At 39.7% G+C, this 15,401-nt stretch overlaps 1 protein-coding gene across 6 annotated transcripts in view; it reads left to right on the forward strand.

The window, feature by feature from the left end:
• Positions 1-247: 247 nt before the first annotated feature.
• The window catches only part of LOC309629215 (UPF0524 protein C3orf70 homolog), a 99,071-nt gene continuing 83,917 nt past the window's right edge, over positions 248-15,401 (forward strand). For all 6 annotated transcript variants that reach the window (XR_014244923.1, XR_014244924.1, XR_014244925.1 and 3 more), the window contains exon 1: positions 248-986. Coding sequence is in view for 1 of the 6 variants with exons in the window: in XM_082393002.1 (XP_082249128.1) it covers positions 791-986 (196 nt within the window). In the remaining 5 variants the exon portion in view is untranslated. The remainder of the gene's footprint in view (positions 987-15,401) is intronic.

The following is a 15,401-nucleotide window of genomic DNA, read 5'->3' on the forward strand; positions in this document are numbered from 1 at the left end:
GTGCGCCCCAGTGGCCGCGCTGGGAGCAGGAGGCGGCCCCGGGGGAGCGCGCGTCTGTTGCGTGCGCATGTGCGCGCGCCCCCAGGGGCCCGTGTGCCCAGACTCTCTGGGGGTTGTGTACGAGGCCAACGTGGGCCGCGCGTGGGGAGAGGCTGTGCGTGTGAGAAAACCTTGCTCCCAGTTGCGCAGGAACCAGCCCACTGGACGTCCGGGAGGCGTGTCCTCAGCGTGCACAGCCCTCTGCGGAGTGTGGACATGTGTGTCGAAGGGGAGTGTGTGGGAGGGGAGTGTGTGTGGGGACTGAGTGTGGGAAGTGTTCGTGGAAGCTGGCCTGCGTGTGAAAACCGAGCCGCCGAGGCGGGTGTGTTCCTAACGGCCCTCCGTCGGTCGGGCTCAGCCTCTGGGGACTGAGTGTGCGGCGGCTGCGGGGGGACGCCAACGACCCACCACCCAAGCCCGGCATGTGTTAGGAGGCGGGGTTGGCGGAGGGACTCGTGGCGTCTGCCGGGGCCGGCGCCGGCGCGTGCGTGTGCGCGTGCGCGTGGGGGCGCGGCGCGCGCTACGGCGGAGGGAAAGCGGCGGCAGGCCCAGACCCCGGTCGCACGCCGGAGCGGCTCCTTTGCTAACCTGGGACTGCTGCGCTCCCGCCGCCGCCACCGCCACCTCCAAGCGCTGGCGTGACTCCCAGCCCGCGCCCCGCCCTCCCGCGTCCGCAGCCGGCTCGGCTTCCTGCCCGCCCAGACGCCGCTCCTCCCGAGCTCCGGGTCTCGGTTCCGCGGAGGGAGAGGAAATGAGTGCGGCCGCGGCGCCGGCGCCCGAGCGCGGTTGGAAGAGCGAGAAAGTGGACGAGGCTCAGGCCCTGGCGCGGAGTTGCGCCGCCCGCAGACCCGACTTCCAGCCGTGCGACGGGCTCTCAATCTGTGCCACGCACAGCCACGGCAAGTGCTTCAAGCTGCACTGGTGCTGTCACCTCGGATGGTGTCACTGTAAGTCGAGCCTCATCTCCCCGCCTTTCGCCGCGGTCCCGGGGCGCCCGCGGGGCCGTCCGGGGTCGCGGCAGGGACTCTGCGGCCTGGGGGGCTCCGGGCTGGGCCGGGGCTGCTCTGCCGCAGGCCGGGGCCGCCCTGGGGTCCGGGCAGCGGGAACTGCCCTCGTGCCGGACCAGTCGTGTCGGCGCTGCCTTGGCAACGAGGTGAAATTCGTGGGGAGCCTAGCTTTAGCCACTTCTACAAAAGGGGATCTACCTGTCCCAGGAAAATGGGCTATATATATATTTAAAAAAAAATTTTTTTTTTCCATTTTGTTTTTCAACCGAAACGACCAGGCAGTGTGTTGAAAAAGGGTAGACAGCAGTCAGAGTGGACGACAACCGAAGGGGAAGCCTTTTTTCAGGGCTGGTGGTTAAAAGATGCTCCCCTCTTTTTATCACTTTTGTCTTAACGGGCTGCTATTTAAAAAAAAGGGAGCCCTTGGAATTACAATCGTAGGCCATTTCTTGTATCCAGATTGAGAAAGTGCTAAAGTGTGAGGGACTGCTTCCAAGAAGTTAATATTAACAGTTTGGAAGGGTGAACTGCTTGAATACCCAGTTCCAGCATATAGAGCCAGTGTATTCTAGAGAGTGTTTTAAAATTACAAAAATAAAATGAATGAAAATAAGCTTCAGTAATCTTAAACCAATTTATAGAAGTAAATGGTCTAGACCTTTCTCTACGTTTATCCCGCTTGTGATTTTTAAAATGGATTTAAGTAGCCATTTAATCAGCTTCATAATTTGATTAGTTCATGGAATTTGGCCTGCTATATCTGGTGAATTATTTCTTTTTAGAAATATATTCTAAACTTAGTTTCCACATAACATTATAATAGAGGGGTTTGGAGTGCTTATTTAGGACACAAATTCTCAAAGTGATCTTAAATTAAAATTATTTTTCCTTGTTGGTTAGAAAAAAATGGCTCCCAACAAGAGATGCAGTACTATAGCAGATCCTTATTTATATTAATAGAACATAATATATTTCTAAAAATTTTTTTCAGACATTTTATTTTGAAAAATTTCGAACATACGCAACACTGAAAGAGGATCACTGTAGTGTTATACACCTAGATTAACAACTGTTAACATTTTGCCGCATTTGCTTTACTCTCTAGACTTTTTAAAAAGTTTTTTTTCCATAATATTTTAAATTGAATTTATGACTTCGAGGATAGAGAATTCTTACATTTTCTTTACAAATATAAGGCACATTGAACAGTACTCATTTTTTTTGCATTCTCTGTGCTGATGGGTCAGTTTCTTCCTATATTGCGTTATTCCTGTTGCTCTCAGATCCATTCCTAATTATATGGCATTGCTTCAGTGATGGACAGTGTACAAAGTTGGAAGTCACAACTGTGGGAAACCTGTGATGCTGTAGTACACAAGTAGGATGAATCTGGTGAGTCCATTTCCTGAGGAAGTACAGAAAGTATCATAGTGTAGAAGGTGAGGAACATTAAAAATGGCCCAGTTCAATGCCTGTCTTATTTCATCATTCTCCTCTTTAAGTACACCATTACTGATGGGAACCTTGCAGTCTACTCAGGCAGCCTCTTCCTTCATTAGACAGCTTTGACTCTTAAAATGCTCTTCCTTATATGGAGCTGAAATCAGTTACGTTAGAACTTCTTTCCATTGCTCCTATTTCTACCTTATGAAATCATATAGAACAATCTAAAGCTTTTTTAGATCAAATCTGTTTCAACTCTTCAGATATACACATGAATTTCTCACAGATATAGACTATCTTTTTCCTGTATCCCCAGTCACAGTCACAGTCACAATGTCTGGCCAGAAATAGGTTTGAAATTCATGTTTGTTGAATGACTGAATGAAGGTAGCCATTGTTTTCCTCTCAAGGCATTGCTTTGTCCTATTTATAAATCTCCATTCCCTCCTGCCTTTCCTTTAATGGTATTCAGGCCCCTGAGCATCCTGGTTTTTCTGTTCTGAACATGTGCCAGTATGGTTATGATCCTTTGAAGACAGTGACCCATAGAAGGGTACATCATATCTCAGTTGTGGTCTCATCTATCCAGAGTTAAGCAGGACTGCTGTCGCCCGTGTTTGAGATACTACTGCTGCAGCTAGCATCACATTAGTTTTTCTTGTTTCCACATCATATTGAGCTTGTTGCTGTCAGATTGAACTAAGCTTGATGTGAACTAAGCCATTAAGCCTCTTTTTTGTTTGTGTGTTTGTTTTACATTTGTGGTATAAGTTACAGCGCTTGCCTATCTCACAGTTATACGTATGTATTTGGATATGGGTACTCATTGATCCCTTAGATATATTTTCCTCTTATTGGTAAAATTGTTGAACAGGGAAAGGCCACAGATGAAAGTCCTGAACTGCCCTTCAGGTTGATAACAATTCATTAATGAGCACTTGTTGTTATGGTCGTTAAACAGTTACCTCACTACCTAATTGTACCGTTATCCATCTTCTGTTTATCTTATCCATATGGGTATAATGAGAACCTGGTCAAATACTTTGTTGAAATTCTACCAGCATACTACTTTTACATCTTTTTGATGTGTGATGTCTGCCTATCTGTAAAGATACTCTCGTAAAAAAAAAAAAAAAGAAAGGAAATTAGATTAGTCTGGTACAACACAGGTTGGTTCCACAAATGCTTAACATTTTCTTTTCTAAGTGATTAGAAGCTAGTTTTTAAATAAACAATCTGAATTTAGAAAAGGATGGACATTGAGTATACTGGACTGTTGGCAATTCTTTCTATTTTTTTTTTTTTTTTATCAGGCCTACATTCATTTCCTCTTTGCTAGTCTTTGGCAGCCCTCTGGGTCTCCATGCTTCCTCCGCTGACGGTGGTTCGGTGATCACATCCAAGAGCAGCCTCAGTTCGTTAAGAGCAGCGAGGTGCTCTGTTACAGTGTCCTCACCTATACTAGGCACCAATTCTTTCTTCCTTTTTTAAGCCCAAATATTATTTTTCTTGAACAGAAGCAGAGTTAACGTATTTGAGAGGTTCTACTTCTTTTGACATTCATGAACAAAACATCAGGCCTAAGCAGAATTCCCTTAATTTTGTTGAACATGTATAGAGCACCTTCTCTTTATGAGACATTATTATGGAAACAGGAATACAGATATGAATACAGCTGGATCATGCCCTGTAAGCAGAGTGTAAGGGTGTGATCCATGCTGTATTTATTTTTGTATTCCTTTAAAATCACAAGTGATATGGGTGAAAAAACTACCAGCTTGTTCACCAAGTCAGAAAATGCTAAAATAGGAGGACTACCTTGAGGTGCTTGAGAGAGGAAATTCAGAACAAATAAAGGAAAGTCAGTTTTATATGGTTGATGTTAAACTTGTGAAATTTATAACCTTATGAAGTAGAAAAGGCTGAAAATACACACCTGTTCATAAAAGACATAAAATATGTGTTTGTTGAAAGATGCAGTGCTTGATGTAGAGGAAATAATTAGTATATTTGGGTAATAACTGATTTTGAGGACTATGGGAGGAAAACTATATATGTTCTGTTGGTGTCTCTGTCAAAGATAGATTATTGGGCTGAATAAACTGTGACCCTGAATCTGTAACTTTATTTATTTATTTTCCTAGTAAGGAGTGATACTGGGTTGAATTAACGAATGAACGAATGAAGGATTCTAAGAAGAGTTTTGAGAGAGAAAAAGACATGACTTGGATAGGGAAGAGGAATGGGAAAGAATAAATCATATGCAGATATTGTAAAGTAGATTTTTTTTGTGGCTTGAGTAGGTAGAATATTTAGAAGAAATAAGAAATTTGATTGTTGAGATGTTAGGGAGGGATGAACAGGAAAGGTGGGGAAGTTTCAGTTGATAGAGACCTTGGCATGATAGTGATAAAATGGGTAGTGGGGGAATGAAGTCAGCAAGGGAGATTATTTTCGTATTAGTGTAAAAAATAGGTTGAAATTCATGCAGCAATATGCACTTAATGGAAATCAGAATAGATTAAATTTGGAAGAGGAGGAAGAGGAGTTATAAAGGATAACTTTTAGATTTCTAGAATTTTGCCTTATGCAGCTTGGATGGATGGTGATGCCATTCATTCACTAACAACAAAATACTGGAGAAGAACTAGGTTTGGTTGGTCATGGAATCATGAACCCACAAAGACCATGAATCCAGTTTTGTGGAGTTTAAGTTGCTTTGTCATAGCATGGTGATGTCAGTCGGCAGTTGGATATAGGGGATCTGGAACTTGGAGAAGTCTGCACTAGAGATAATATGGAAGTCATTTACTTCTTTATAGATTGCAGTTGTAACCATGATGAAGCATGAGATTGCCAAGGGAGAGACTGCAGTATGAGAAGTGAAGAAAACCATTAGGCTTTCCCTTTAGAACACTAACATTTAGAGGCTGGTTACAGGAGGATGAGCTGGCAGTAGAGTCTGAGAAGAGATGGCCAGAGAAGAAAAATCTTAAAGTATGGTATTGCAGAGGCCAAGGGAAATGAGTACTTTAATAAAGAGTATGAAAATGAAATCAGTTTTCAGCAGGTTATTTCTTAGATATTGGTGAAGTCTAGAAATAATGATTTTCTTTATTACTGATGAAGAGGATGAAAGGTTTAATCCTGCCACAGTAACTTCAGGAATATACTTAATTGCATTATTAGTCAAAGCTGTTTGAGATGGTGAATTCTTCAAGGTAGAAAGAGAAGAATAAAATGGCAGGAGAGGAGAATTAGGACACAAAGGTAATAATTAATATTTATTGAGTGATTACTTTGTGCCAGAGTAAGATGATTATGCTAAGCACTCAATAGCCAATTATATCATTATGTCCATTCTGTAGTGGAGGAAAAAGGCTTAAAGGAGTAACTTTCCCGTGGGCACATAGCTAGTAAGGAGTAGAGCCTTGGATTTGGATCCATGTCTATCTGATTCTAGGACCTGGACGCTTAACCACCATAGGTGCTGTGGAGCAATTTAAAGTTAATGAGCAGGGCTTCCCTGGTGGTGCAGTGGTTGAGAGTCCACCTGCCAATGCAGGGGACACGGGTTTGAGCCCTGGTCTGGGAAGATCCCACATGCTGCGGAGCAGCTAAGCCCGTGTGCCCCAACTGCTGAGCCTGCGCTCTAGAGCCTGCAAACCACAACTACTGAGCCCACGTGCCACAACTCCTGAAGCCTGTACGCCTAGAGCCTGTGCTCCACAACAGGAGAGGCCACTGCAATGAGAGGCCTGCGCACCTCAATGGAGAGTGGCCCCCGCTCGCTGCAACTGGAGAAAGCCTGCGCGCAGCAACAAGGACCCAACACAGCCAAAATTAAATAAATTTTAAAAAAAGTTAATGAGCAAAATCAACAGAGTTTTTAGGCCTTGTTAAAACCAGTGATGGGAAAGTTTTTAAGAAATAGGTGGCAAATTGTATCAATTGCCATAGTGAAATACAAAAGAGTGGGAACCGTAAAGAGGTCACTGAATATGGTGGGGAATGAAGTCCAAGTTAAGAGCTATCAAAGCAAAAGTGATTAGAGGGTGTCAGGGGTGGGTGGAGGTGAGGGAGTGTATGTGGTATAATGTTGGTACCACCAGCAGAACTCAGCTGTATTGGCTTAATAAAATCACACAATAGGTGAGCTCAGTTTTCTGCAGCAGACATCTTAAAAGATGTCTGTCTCTTTCAGGTTGAAAGCAGGAAGAGTGGCACTTGATGTAGTCTAATAGATGATATTAACATATCTAAAGAAAGACTGTTACAGCAGAAGGTAGATGGGCAGCAATGAATTATAGAAAAATGGGAGTTGGAGAGGCAGAATTTGGAAGTGTTTTTTGCACTGTTCAGAGAAGGTGGCACTGCCTAGAGGCTTACACGTCTGGTCCCTGTGACTGGACTATCCCAGCAAATGTTTGGTTATAATTTGGCTTCCTATTTATAGATTTCCTATAGGGAGAGAAAGAGCTGATTAGAGGATTTAACTGTCAGGAGGGGCAAATACACTTCTCTCCACTAGTTAGTATATCAGCATTGTGGTTTTTGCATTACTCTATTTGTTCTATTTTCCTGCTTTACACAACCCCCAAAATCAAGTTCTGACTTCCCCAGGGTAATGCCAGTTGGTTTTCCTAAGGGGCAACTCAGTCATATCAATAACAGAAGCTACAGAAAATATATTTAAGGTTGTTTGTGAAAACTAGCAAAAAACGGAGTGGTAGTTTGATTCGATGGAGGAGCCAACTGAAGCTTTTTTCTACTAATGAGGGTTCTTTACATGTCTGATGGTTAAAGGAAGAGGATACAGGTGTTACCGTGCAAAGGTGAAATCAAGTTCTGAGTGAGTTTCCTCAAAGCTTTTCCAGAGATAGAGAAAGCTGATAGGTATTTTTCCATCCAAGTGGTGCTTCAGTAATGGACACACACCAACTTCAGTGATAACAGATAACACACCTGTTGCTTATATGCAGGCACAGTGGTAACCTTTTTGCATGTGTTAGCTCATTTTCACCTCACAGCAACCTTGTGAAGTAGGTACTGTTATTATCCTCATTTTTTAGATTAGGAAACTTGCCGAGTGGCCCTGGCCACATGTGGTCAATGTGCATTAGAGTCTCACAAACCGGATGGTAACCAGGTCTCTGGGTTTCTTGGTTCCACTCAGGGTACAGTGAGGAGGATTTCAGCTATTTAAAAATTTTTTTCGAACAAGGAGAATTTAAATAAGTAAAATGAGAATGGTTTCTGACTTTAAGAGAGGGGCAATTATATGAATTATGAACGTTTTTGGAGTGGTTGCAAACTCTATAAAACTATGCTTTTAAAAAACATTTGATAATGTATTTGTATAATATGAAGGTTCAGTCATGTCACATCCTCAACTGCTCCCTAACTGGTGCAAGCCCTTTTTTTGGTTAGATTTGCATACATACCATTAATTATTATTGGTTTCCAAGCCTGTTGAACTTAGGGATTTGAACCAAATAGCTTTTGAGGGCTTTTCTATGATAATTTCCTACATTATAACACCCTCACTTTAAGTTTGTTTTCTCATATTGTGAAATCTCATTAATTTACAAGAAGTAATATTTTCAGAGAAATTAAGTGTTATTAATTCCAAACAAATACAGGAACATATGTTTAACAGCTAACAGTTGTCTAGTAGAAGATGTGTTTCCTCGAAAAATAAGGAATGTTTTATACATAGAATGTGGAAGGCAGAGTGTAGTCCTATTAAGGGCAAGGGCTGTGGAGTCAGACACACCTGAGTTGAATCCTGGTTCTTCCATCCTTTGGCAGTGTAACTTCCGACAGGTTACTCAACCTCTCTCAGCTTCAGTGTTCTCTTCTGAAAAACAGGACTAAAAATCCTGCTTCACAGGGTTGTTGTGAATATTATATGATGTAAAGCAGTACTTAGTGCAGGTGTTCAGCATCAGCCCCTCCTCAAAACAAACAAACGATGGAAATACTAGGTAGCCTGGTCATCCTGAGGGCAGGCTCTGGAGTTGGGCTTTGTGTTTGAATCCTGGCTCTGCCCACTTACTAGTTATATGGTTTGGGGGAAGTTACTTAACTTCCGTCTTTCAGTTTCATCATTTTTAATATGGGGATAATAACATAGTTACATGTTATTGTCATAGTGTGATGATTGTCAAAGTCCCCAATTCCAACTGCTTCCCCTTCCAAAAATGTCCTGCTTAACCTGGAATTCACTTTGTAACCATACTCATTTGTTCAATTACACACTTCAACACAATACAGATGGTAAAATAATACATTTTAAATAGTATGACATTTAGAAATCGAGTTTTTAAATTGCCCTCACTGTTGAAAGGTCTATTTTATAATAGTTACTTTGTGGTGATTATCTGCTTTTTATCATGGAATCTTATATTGTACTCCCCACTCCCCTACTCCATCCTGTTTTCCACCATTGTTAAGCAATGGATAGTTCTGGTTAATCAGGTATACCAGTTAATAGAGAACTGTCATATCAAACATGGGTTAACACGTTTCAAAGGATCAGAATATTACAAAACTGTTAAAGTGAAACTGTACATATTTAACTTTAATGATTTAAAAGTCTTGTCACGATCCTGTAGCGATACTTAGCTGTTACTTGGAATACTGATTTTGCGTAGAAAAATGGCAAAAAAGTGCTAGTTAACAGAGGGGTCCTGGCTTTTAGAATGGTGGACAAAGTAGATTTAATTGTAGTTTTTGCAAGTTGCTTTACTCAGAGTCACAGATTTTTTTGTTGTGCGTTTCTCCTGTTCTTATTGTTGGTTTGCTTTTGAATATCCTGATATTTAGCAGTATTCTGTAAGCACACTGCCAAAAACATGCAATATCTGGAGTGCCAACAATATATGATAAATCCTTCCAGTTGTGTCTGCACAGTGTCCCAAAACAGTCCATTCAGGACAAATTCTTTAATCTCCCTAGTGCTTATTTGTCTATTTAAAACTAGATTCTTGGTGTGATATAGAATGTGTTTCTTCCTCTGTATCTCATTTAAACAGACCTTTAGTGAAGTAAAAACACTAAGAGTGTAATTATTTGGTATTTTGTGGAATACTCTGTCTGTTAGAATCATTTGCTTTATCTTTCTGTCTACACACACACACATGCACACACATGGTTTTTTCTTAAACCATTTAAAAGTAAGTTGCAGACATGACATTTCACCTAAATGTTTCATCATGTGTCTTAAGAAAGAGGACATTTTTCTATGTAACCACAATACTAATCATACCTAAGATAATAACAGTAATTCAGGAGTACCATCTAACATACAGTTTCCTTTATCTTCAAAAAATGAATTTTATAGCTGACTTTTTTTTTTTTCAATTTGGGATCCAGTCAAGATTCATACATCACATGGATATTTTAATGGCCTAGATTGTGGTGCTGGTTTCATGGGTGTATACTTATCTCCGAACTCATCACATTTTCTACATTGAATCTGTACAGCTTTTTCAGTGTCAGTCATACCTCAGTAAAATGGTTGAACATGTGAAATAAATAAAATGAGTGGAAAAAAAAGATTCATGCATCACATTTCATTATTATATCACTTTAGTATCTTCTTTAATCGTTCTAGAATAATCAGACTTTTTTGGGATGGTATTGAAATTTTTGAGGAGTCCAGATTAACTGCCTATACTGTCTCCCATATTTTAGATTTGCCTTATTAGATTTAGGTTGAACATTTTTGTCTAGTTATTACGTAGGTGAATATTGTACCTTTCTTACAGCATTACATGAGGAGACAAGTCAGTGTGTTCCACTAGTGCTGGTGCTAAAGTGATAACTGCCAAATCTGTCCATTATAAAAATATTGTTTCCCTTTGTTATTTTTCTTTTTAAAATTATTTTTGTCACTGTTTAAGAATAAGTAATCCGTGGGGTGATACTTTGACACTGAGTGAATATCCTGTTCCCCAACAAACTTTAACCCAGTGATTTTAATATTGACTGAGGAGTCTTGTGTGAATCACTTATTTCATTGTTGTTGCAAAATAGTGATTTTCTAATTCTGTGATTCCTACCATTTGATGGCATTCTTTTGTAACGAAGAGGTTTCTATTCTCTACCTATATATATCCCTCTGTTTTAGGTTTTATTATAGACAACTTGATTCTTTTAATTTGTTATAATCAAGTAACATAATTTGTGTGTGTGTGTGTTTAGGTTTAAGATTTATAAAAAATAACAGAGAACACATATTACAAACATCAGAGTTCCCACCACCCAGATGTAACTGGTGTTTCCATTTGTTCATCACTCTTGCTTCAGATAAAGTTAGAGTCCTTGCTGCTTTCTTTCAGAGTCTCTTTCTCATCCTTCTCTCACCAGAAGCAGCCACCATCATGAATTTGGTGTGTATTCTACCAGTAAAGTTTGGGACTGCTTACACCATGCTTTCAGAGTTGGAAGGTATGTTAGGGTCTAATCTTTTCCTATTTTATTTTTATTTATTTATTTTTTAATTTTTAATTTTATTTTGGAGTATAGTTGATTAACAATATTGTGTTAGTTTCAGGTGTACAGCAAAGTGATTCAGTTATACATATATGTGTTTCTATTCTTTTTCAAATTTTTTCCCCATTTAGGTTATTACAGAATACTGAACATAGCTCTCTGTGCTATGCAGTAGGTCCTTGTTGGTTATCTATTTTAAAAATAGTAGGGAGTATATGTCAATCCCAAGCTCCCAATTTATCCCCCTCCCCCACCCTTCCCTCCCCACCCCTGGTAACCATAGTTTGTTTTTGAAGTCTGTGAGTCTGCTTCTGTTTTGTAAATAAGTTCATTTGTATCATTTTTTTTTAGATTTTGCATATAAACGATATCATATAATATTTGTCTTTCTCTGTCTGAATTACTTCACTTAGTATGATAATCTCCAAGTCCATCCATGTTGCTGCAAAGGACATTATTTCATTCTTTTTTATGGCTGAGTAATACTCCATTGTATATATGTACCACATCTTCTTTATCCATTCATCTGTCAATGGACATTTAGGTTGCGTCCATGTCTTGGCTATTGTAAACAGCGCTGCAGTGAACATTGGGGTGCACGTATCCTGGGAAAACTTTGGTTTTCTCTGGATATATGCCCAGTAGTGGGATTGCTGGATCATGTTCTATTTTTAGATTTTTAAGGAACCTCTATACTGTTGTCCATAGTGGTTGTACCAATTTACATTCTCATCAACAGTGTAGGAGGGTTCCCTTTTCTCCACACCCTCTCCAGCATTTATTGTTTGTAGACTTTTTGATGATGGCTGTTCTGACTGGTGTGAGGTGATAGATACCTCATTGTAGTTTTTTTTTTTTTAAATAAATTTATTTATTTATTTATTTCATTTATTTTTGGTTGTGTTGTGTCTTCGTTGCCGCGCACGGGCTTTCTCTAGTTGCGGCGAGTGGGGGCTACTCTTTGTTGTGGTGTGTGGGTTTCTCATTGCGGTGGCCTCTCTTGTTGTGGAGCATGGGCTCTAGGCGCGTGGGCTTCAATAATTGTGGCACGTGGGCTCAGTAGTTGTGGCACGTGGGCTCTAGAGCGCAGGCTCAGTAGCTGTGGTGCATCGGCTTGGTTGCTCTGCGGAATATGGGATCTTCCCGGACCAGGGCTCGAACCTGTGTCCCATGCATTGACAGATGGATTCTTAACCACTGCGCCACTAGGGAAGCCCTCTCATAGTTTTGATTTGCATTTTTCTAATAATTAGTGATGTTGAGCATCTTTTCATGTGCCTCTTGGCAATATGTATGTCTTCTTTGGAGAAATGTCTATTTAGGTCTTCGGCCCATTTTTTTGATTGGGTATTGCCCATTTATTGAACCGCATGAGCTGTTTGTAGATTTTGGAGATTAATCCCTTGTCAGTTGCATCATTTGCAAATATTTTCTCGCATTCTGTGGATTGTCTTTTCATTTTGTTTATGGTCTCCTTGTGACAGTGCTTTTAAGTTTAATTAGGTCCCATTTGATTTCTTTTTATTTCCATAATTCTAGGAGACAGATCAAAAAAGATATTGCTGTGATTTATGTCAAAGAGTGTTCTGTCTCTGTTTTCCTCTAAGAGTTTTATAGTATCCTGTCTTACAGTTAGGTCTTTAATCCATTTTGAGTTTATTTTTGTGTATGGTGTTAAAGAGTGTTCTAATTTCATTCTTTTACATGTGGCTGTCCAGTTTTCCCAGCATCACTTATTGAAGAGACTGCCTTTTCTCCATTGTGTAGCATTGTGCCTCCTTTGTTGTAGATTAATTGACCATCAGTGCGTGGGTTTATTTCTGGATTTTCTGTCCTGTTCGATTGATCTGTATTTCTGTTTTTGTGCCGGTACCATACTGTCTTGATGACTGTAGCTTTGTAGTATAGTCTGAAGTCGGGGAGCCTGATTCCTCCGGCTCTGTTTTTCTTTCTCAAGATTGCTTTGGCTATTTGGGGTGTTTTGTGTCTCCATACAAATTAAAAAATTTTTTGTTCTAGTTCTGTGAGAAATGCCATTGGTAATTTGATAGGGATTGCATTGAATCTGTGGATTGCCTCGGGTAGTATAGTCATTTTGACAATATTCTTCCAGTACAAGAACATGGTATATCTTTCCATCTGTTTATGTCATCTTCAATTTCTTTCATCAGCATCTTACAGTTTTTGGAGTATACAGGTCTTTTGTCTCCTTATATAGGTTTCTTCCTAAGTATTTTATTCTTTTCGATGTGATGGTAAATGGGATTATTTAATTTCTCTTTCTGCTCTTCCATTGTTAGTATATAGGAATGCAGTAGATTTCTGTGTATTAATTTTGTATCCTGCAACCTTACCAAATTCATTGATGAATTCTAGTAGTTTTCTGGTCGCATCTTTAGGATTTTCTATGTATAGTATCATGTCATCTGCAAACAGTGACAGTTTTCTTTTTAAATTTGGATTCCTTTTATTTCTTTTTCTTCCCTGATTGCTGTGGCTAGGACTTCCAAAAGGACAATTTGATTCTTTTTAATTTGTTATAATCAAGTATCATAAATTATTTTGATGTTCAAATTGTCTTAAATTTGGGCAGTGAGAGCTCCTTCAAGCTGGCTTCTGTGACCTTTTGACATGTTCCTGTCATTTTTTGAGCACTTTACTGCTTTCTGGAACAACAAGATGTTCCGGGCTTACCTAGTAATTTCCTCACCCCAGACCAGAAATTAGAAACCATTATCTGGGCTTTTAATGTGTTTATTTCTACTGGGATATTACTGCATGTTACTTTCAGTGGATAGACGTAGGAAGTGTGTGTGTGTGTGTGTGTGTGTGTGTGTGTGTGTGTGTGTGTGTGTGTCTTTCACCGTTCCCCATTCCATAATTGTACCTCCCTTCTCTGTGGGCAAAAACCCTGGTTTCCATAATATCATAATATTTATTCATTTCTTCTATCTTCAGTTACACACAAGATAGTTTAGGAATTATTACATTAGTACCATTACCAACAACCAACTGATTACTAAAGTTCAAGATTCTTTGCTTGTTTTGGTTTTTAGAATGTATCTTGGAAAGGATTTATAGTCAGAACACTGTGTTCAAAAGTTTCTTGAATTAATTATTTTCTTGTATGTGGTTATGTTATCAGGTTAATTTATTTCTGATTTGAATCAATTTTGGGTATACTTTTTTCATCCTTTTTAAATTAAACTTTTTATTTTGAGATAATTTGTAGATTCACATGCAGTTGTGAGAAATAGTACAGAGAGCTCATGTGTTCTGTATTCAATTTCCCAGTGGTAGCATTTTGCAGAACTGTAGTACGATATCACAACCAGGAAATTGACATTGATACAGACAGATTCAGGAGCATTTTTATCATTGCAAGCATACCTCATGTTGCCCCTTTATAGCCACACTCACTTTCCCTCTTGCCCCAACCCCTCATTAATCCCTGCCAATTGCTAATCTGTTCTCTATTTCTTTCATTTTGTCATTTCCAGAATGTTATATAAATGGATCATACAGTATGTAACCTTTGGGGATTGGCTTTTTTCACTCAGCATAATAATTCTCTGGAGGTTCCTCCAGGTTGTTTCGTATATTAACAGCTCATTCCTTTTTATCGCTGAGTAGTGTTCCGTGGTGTACACGTACCACAGTTTGTTTATTCATTCACCCATTGGAGGACGTCTGTGTTGTTTCCATTTTTCAGTTATTATAAATAAGCCTGTTATAATCCTTTGTGTATGGTTTTCTGTGTGAACAAAAGCCTTCATTTTTCTGGGATAAATGCCCAGAAGCACAATTGCTGGGTTGTGTGGTAGTTGCACGTTTAGTTTTTTAAGAAACTGCTAAACTGTTTTCCATGGTTACCGTAACATTTTACATTCCCATCAGCAATGTATGAGTGATCCAGTTTCTTCACCACATTCCTGACAGCATTTGGTGGTGTTGCTATTTTTATTTTAGTGATTCTGATAGATGTGTACTGATCACTCATTTTAATTTTAATTTGCATTTACCTGATTGCTGACGTTCATGTGCTATTTGCCATTTGTATATCCTCTTTGGTGAAGTGTCTCTTCTCTGTTTTTTTTTTTAATACTTTATTTTTTTAGATCAGTTTTAGGTTTACAACAAAATCAAGAGGCAGGTATGGCGCTTTCCCATGTATTTTGCCGCTACACGTGCATAGCCTCCTCCATTATCATCTGTCAGAACTGTACATTTTTTTACCCAGGATGAACCTACATTGACACATCATAACCATCTAAAGTCCACAGTTTACCTTAGGCTTCACTCTTGGTATTGTACATTCTGTGGATGTGGGCAAGTATATAATGACATATATGCATCATTATAATATCATACAGAGTATTTTCACTGCCCTAATAATCCTCTGTGCTCTTCCTA

Source organism: Balaenoptera borealis, assembly GCF_965194805.1.
Source record: "Balaenoptera borealis genome assembly, chromosome: 5".
NCBI lineage: Eukaryota > Metazoa > Chordata > Mammalia > Artiodactyla > Balaenopteridae > Balaenoptera > Balaenoptera borealis.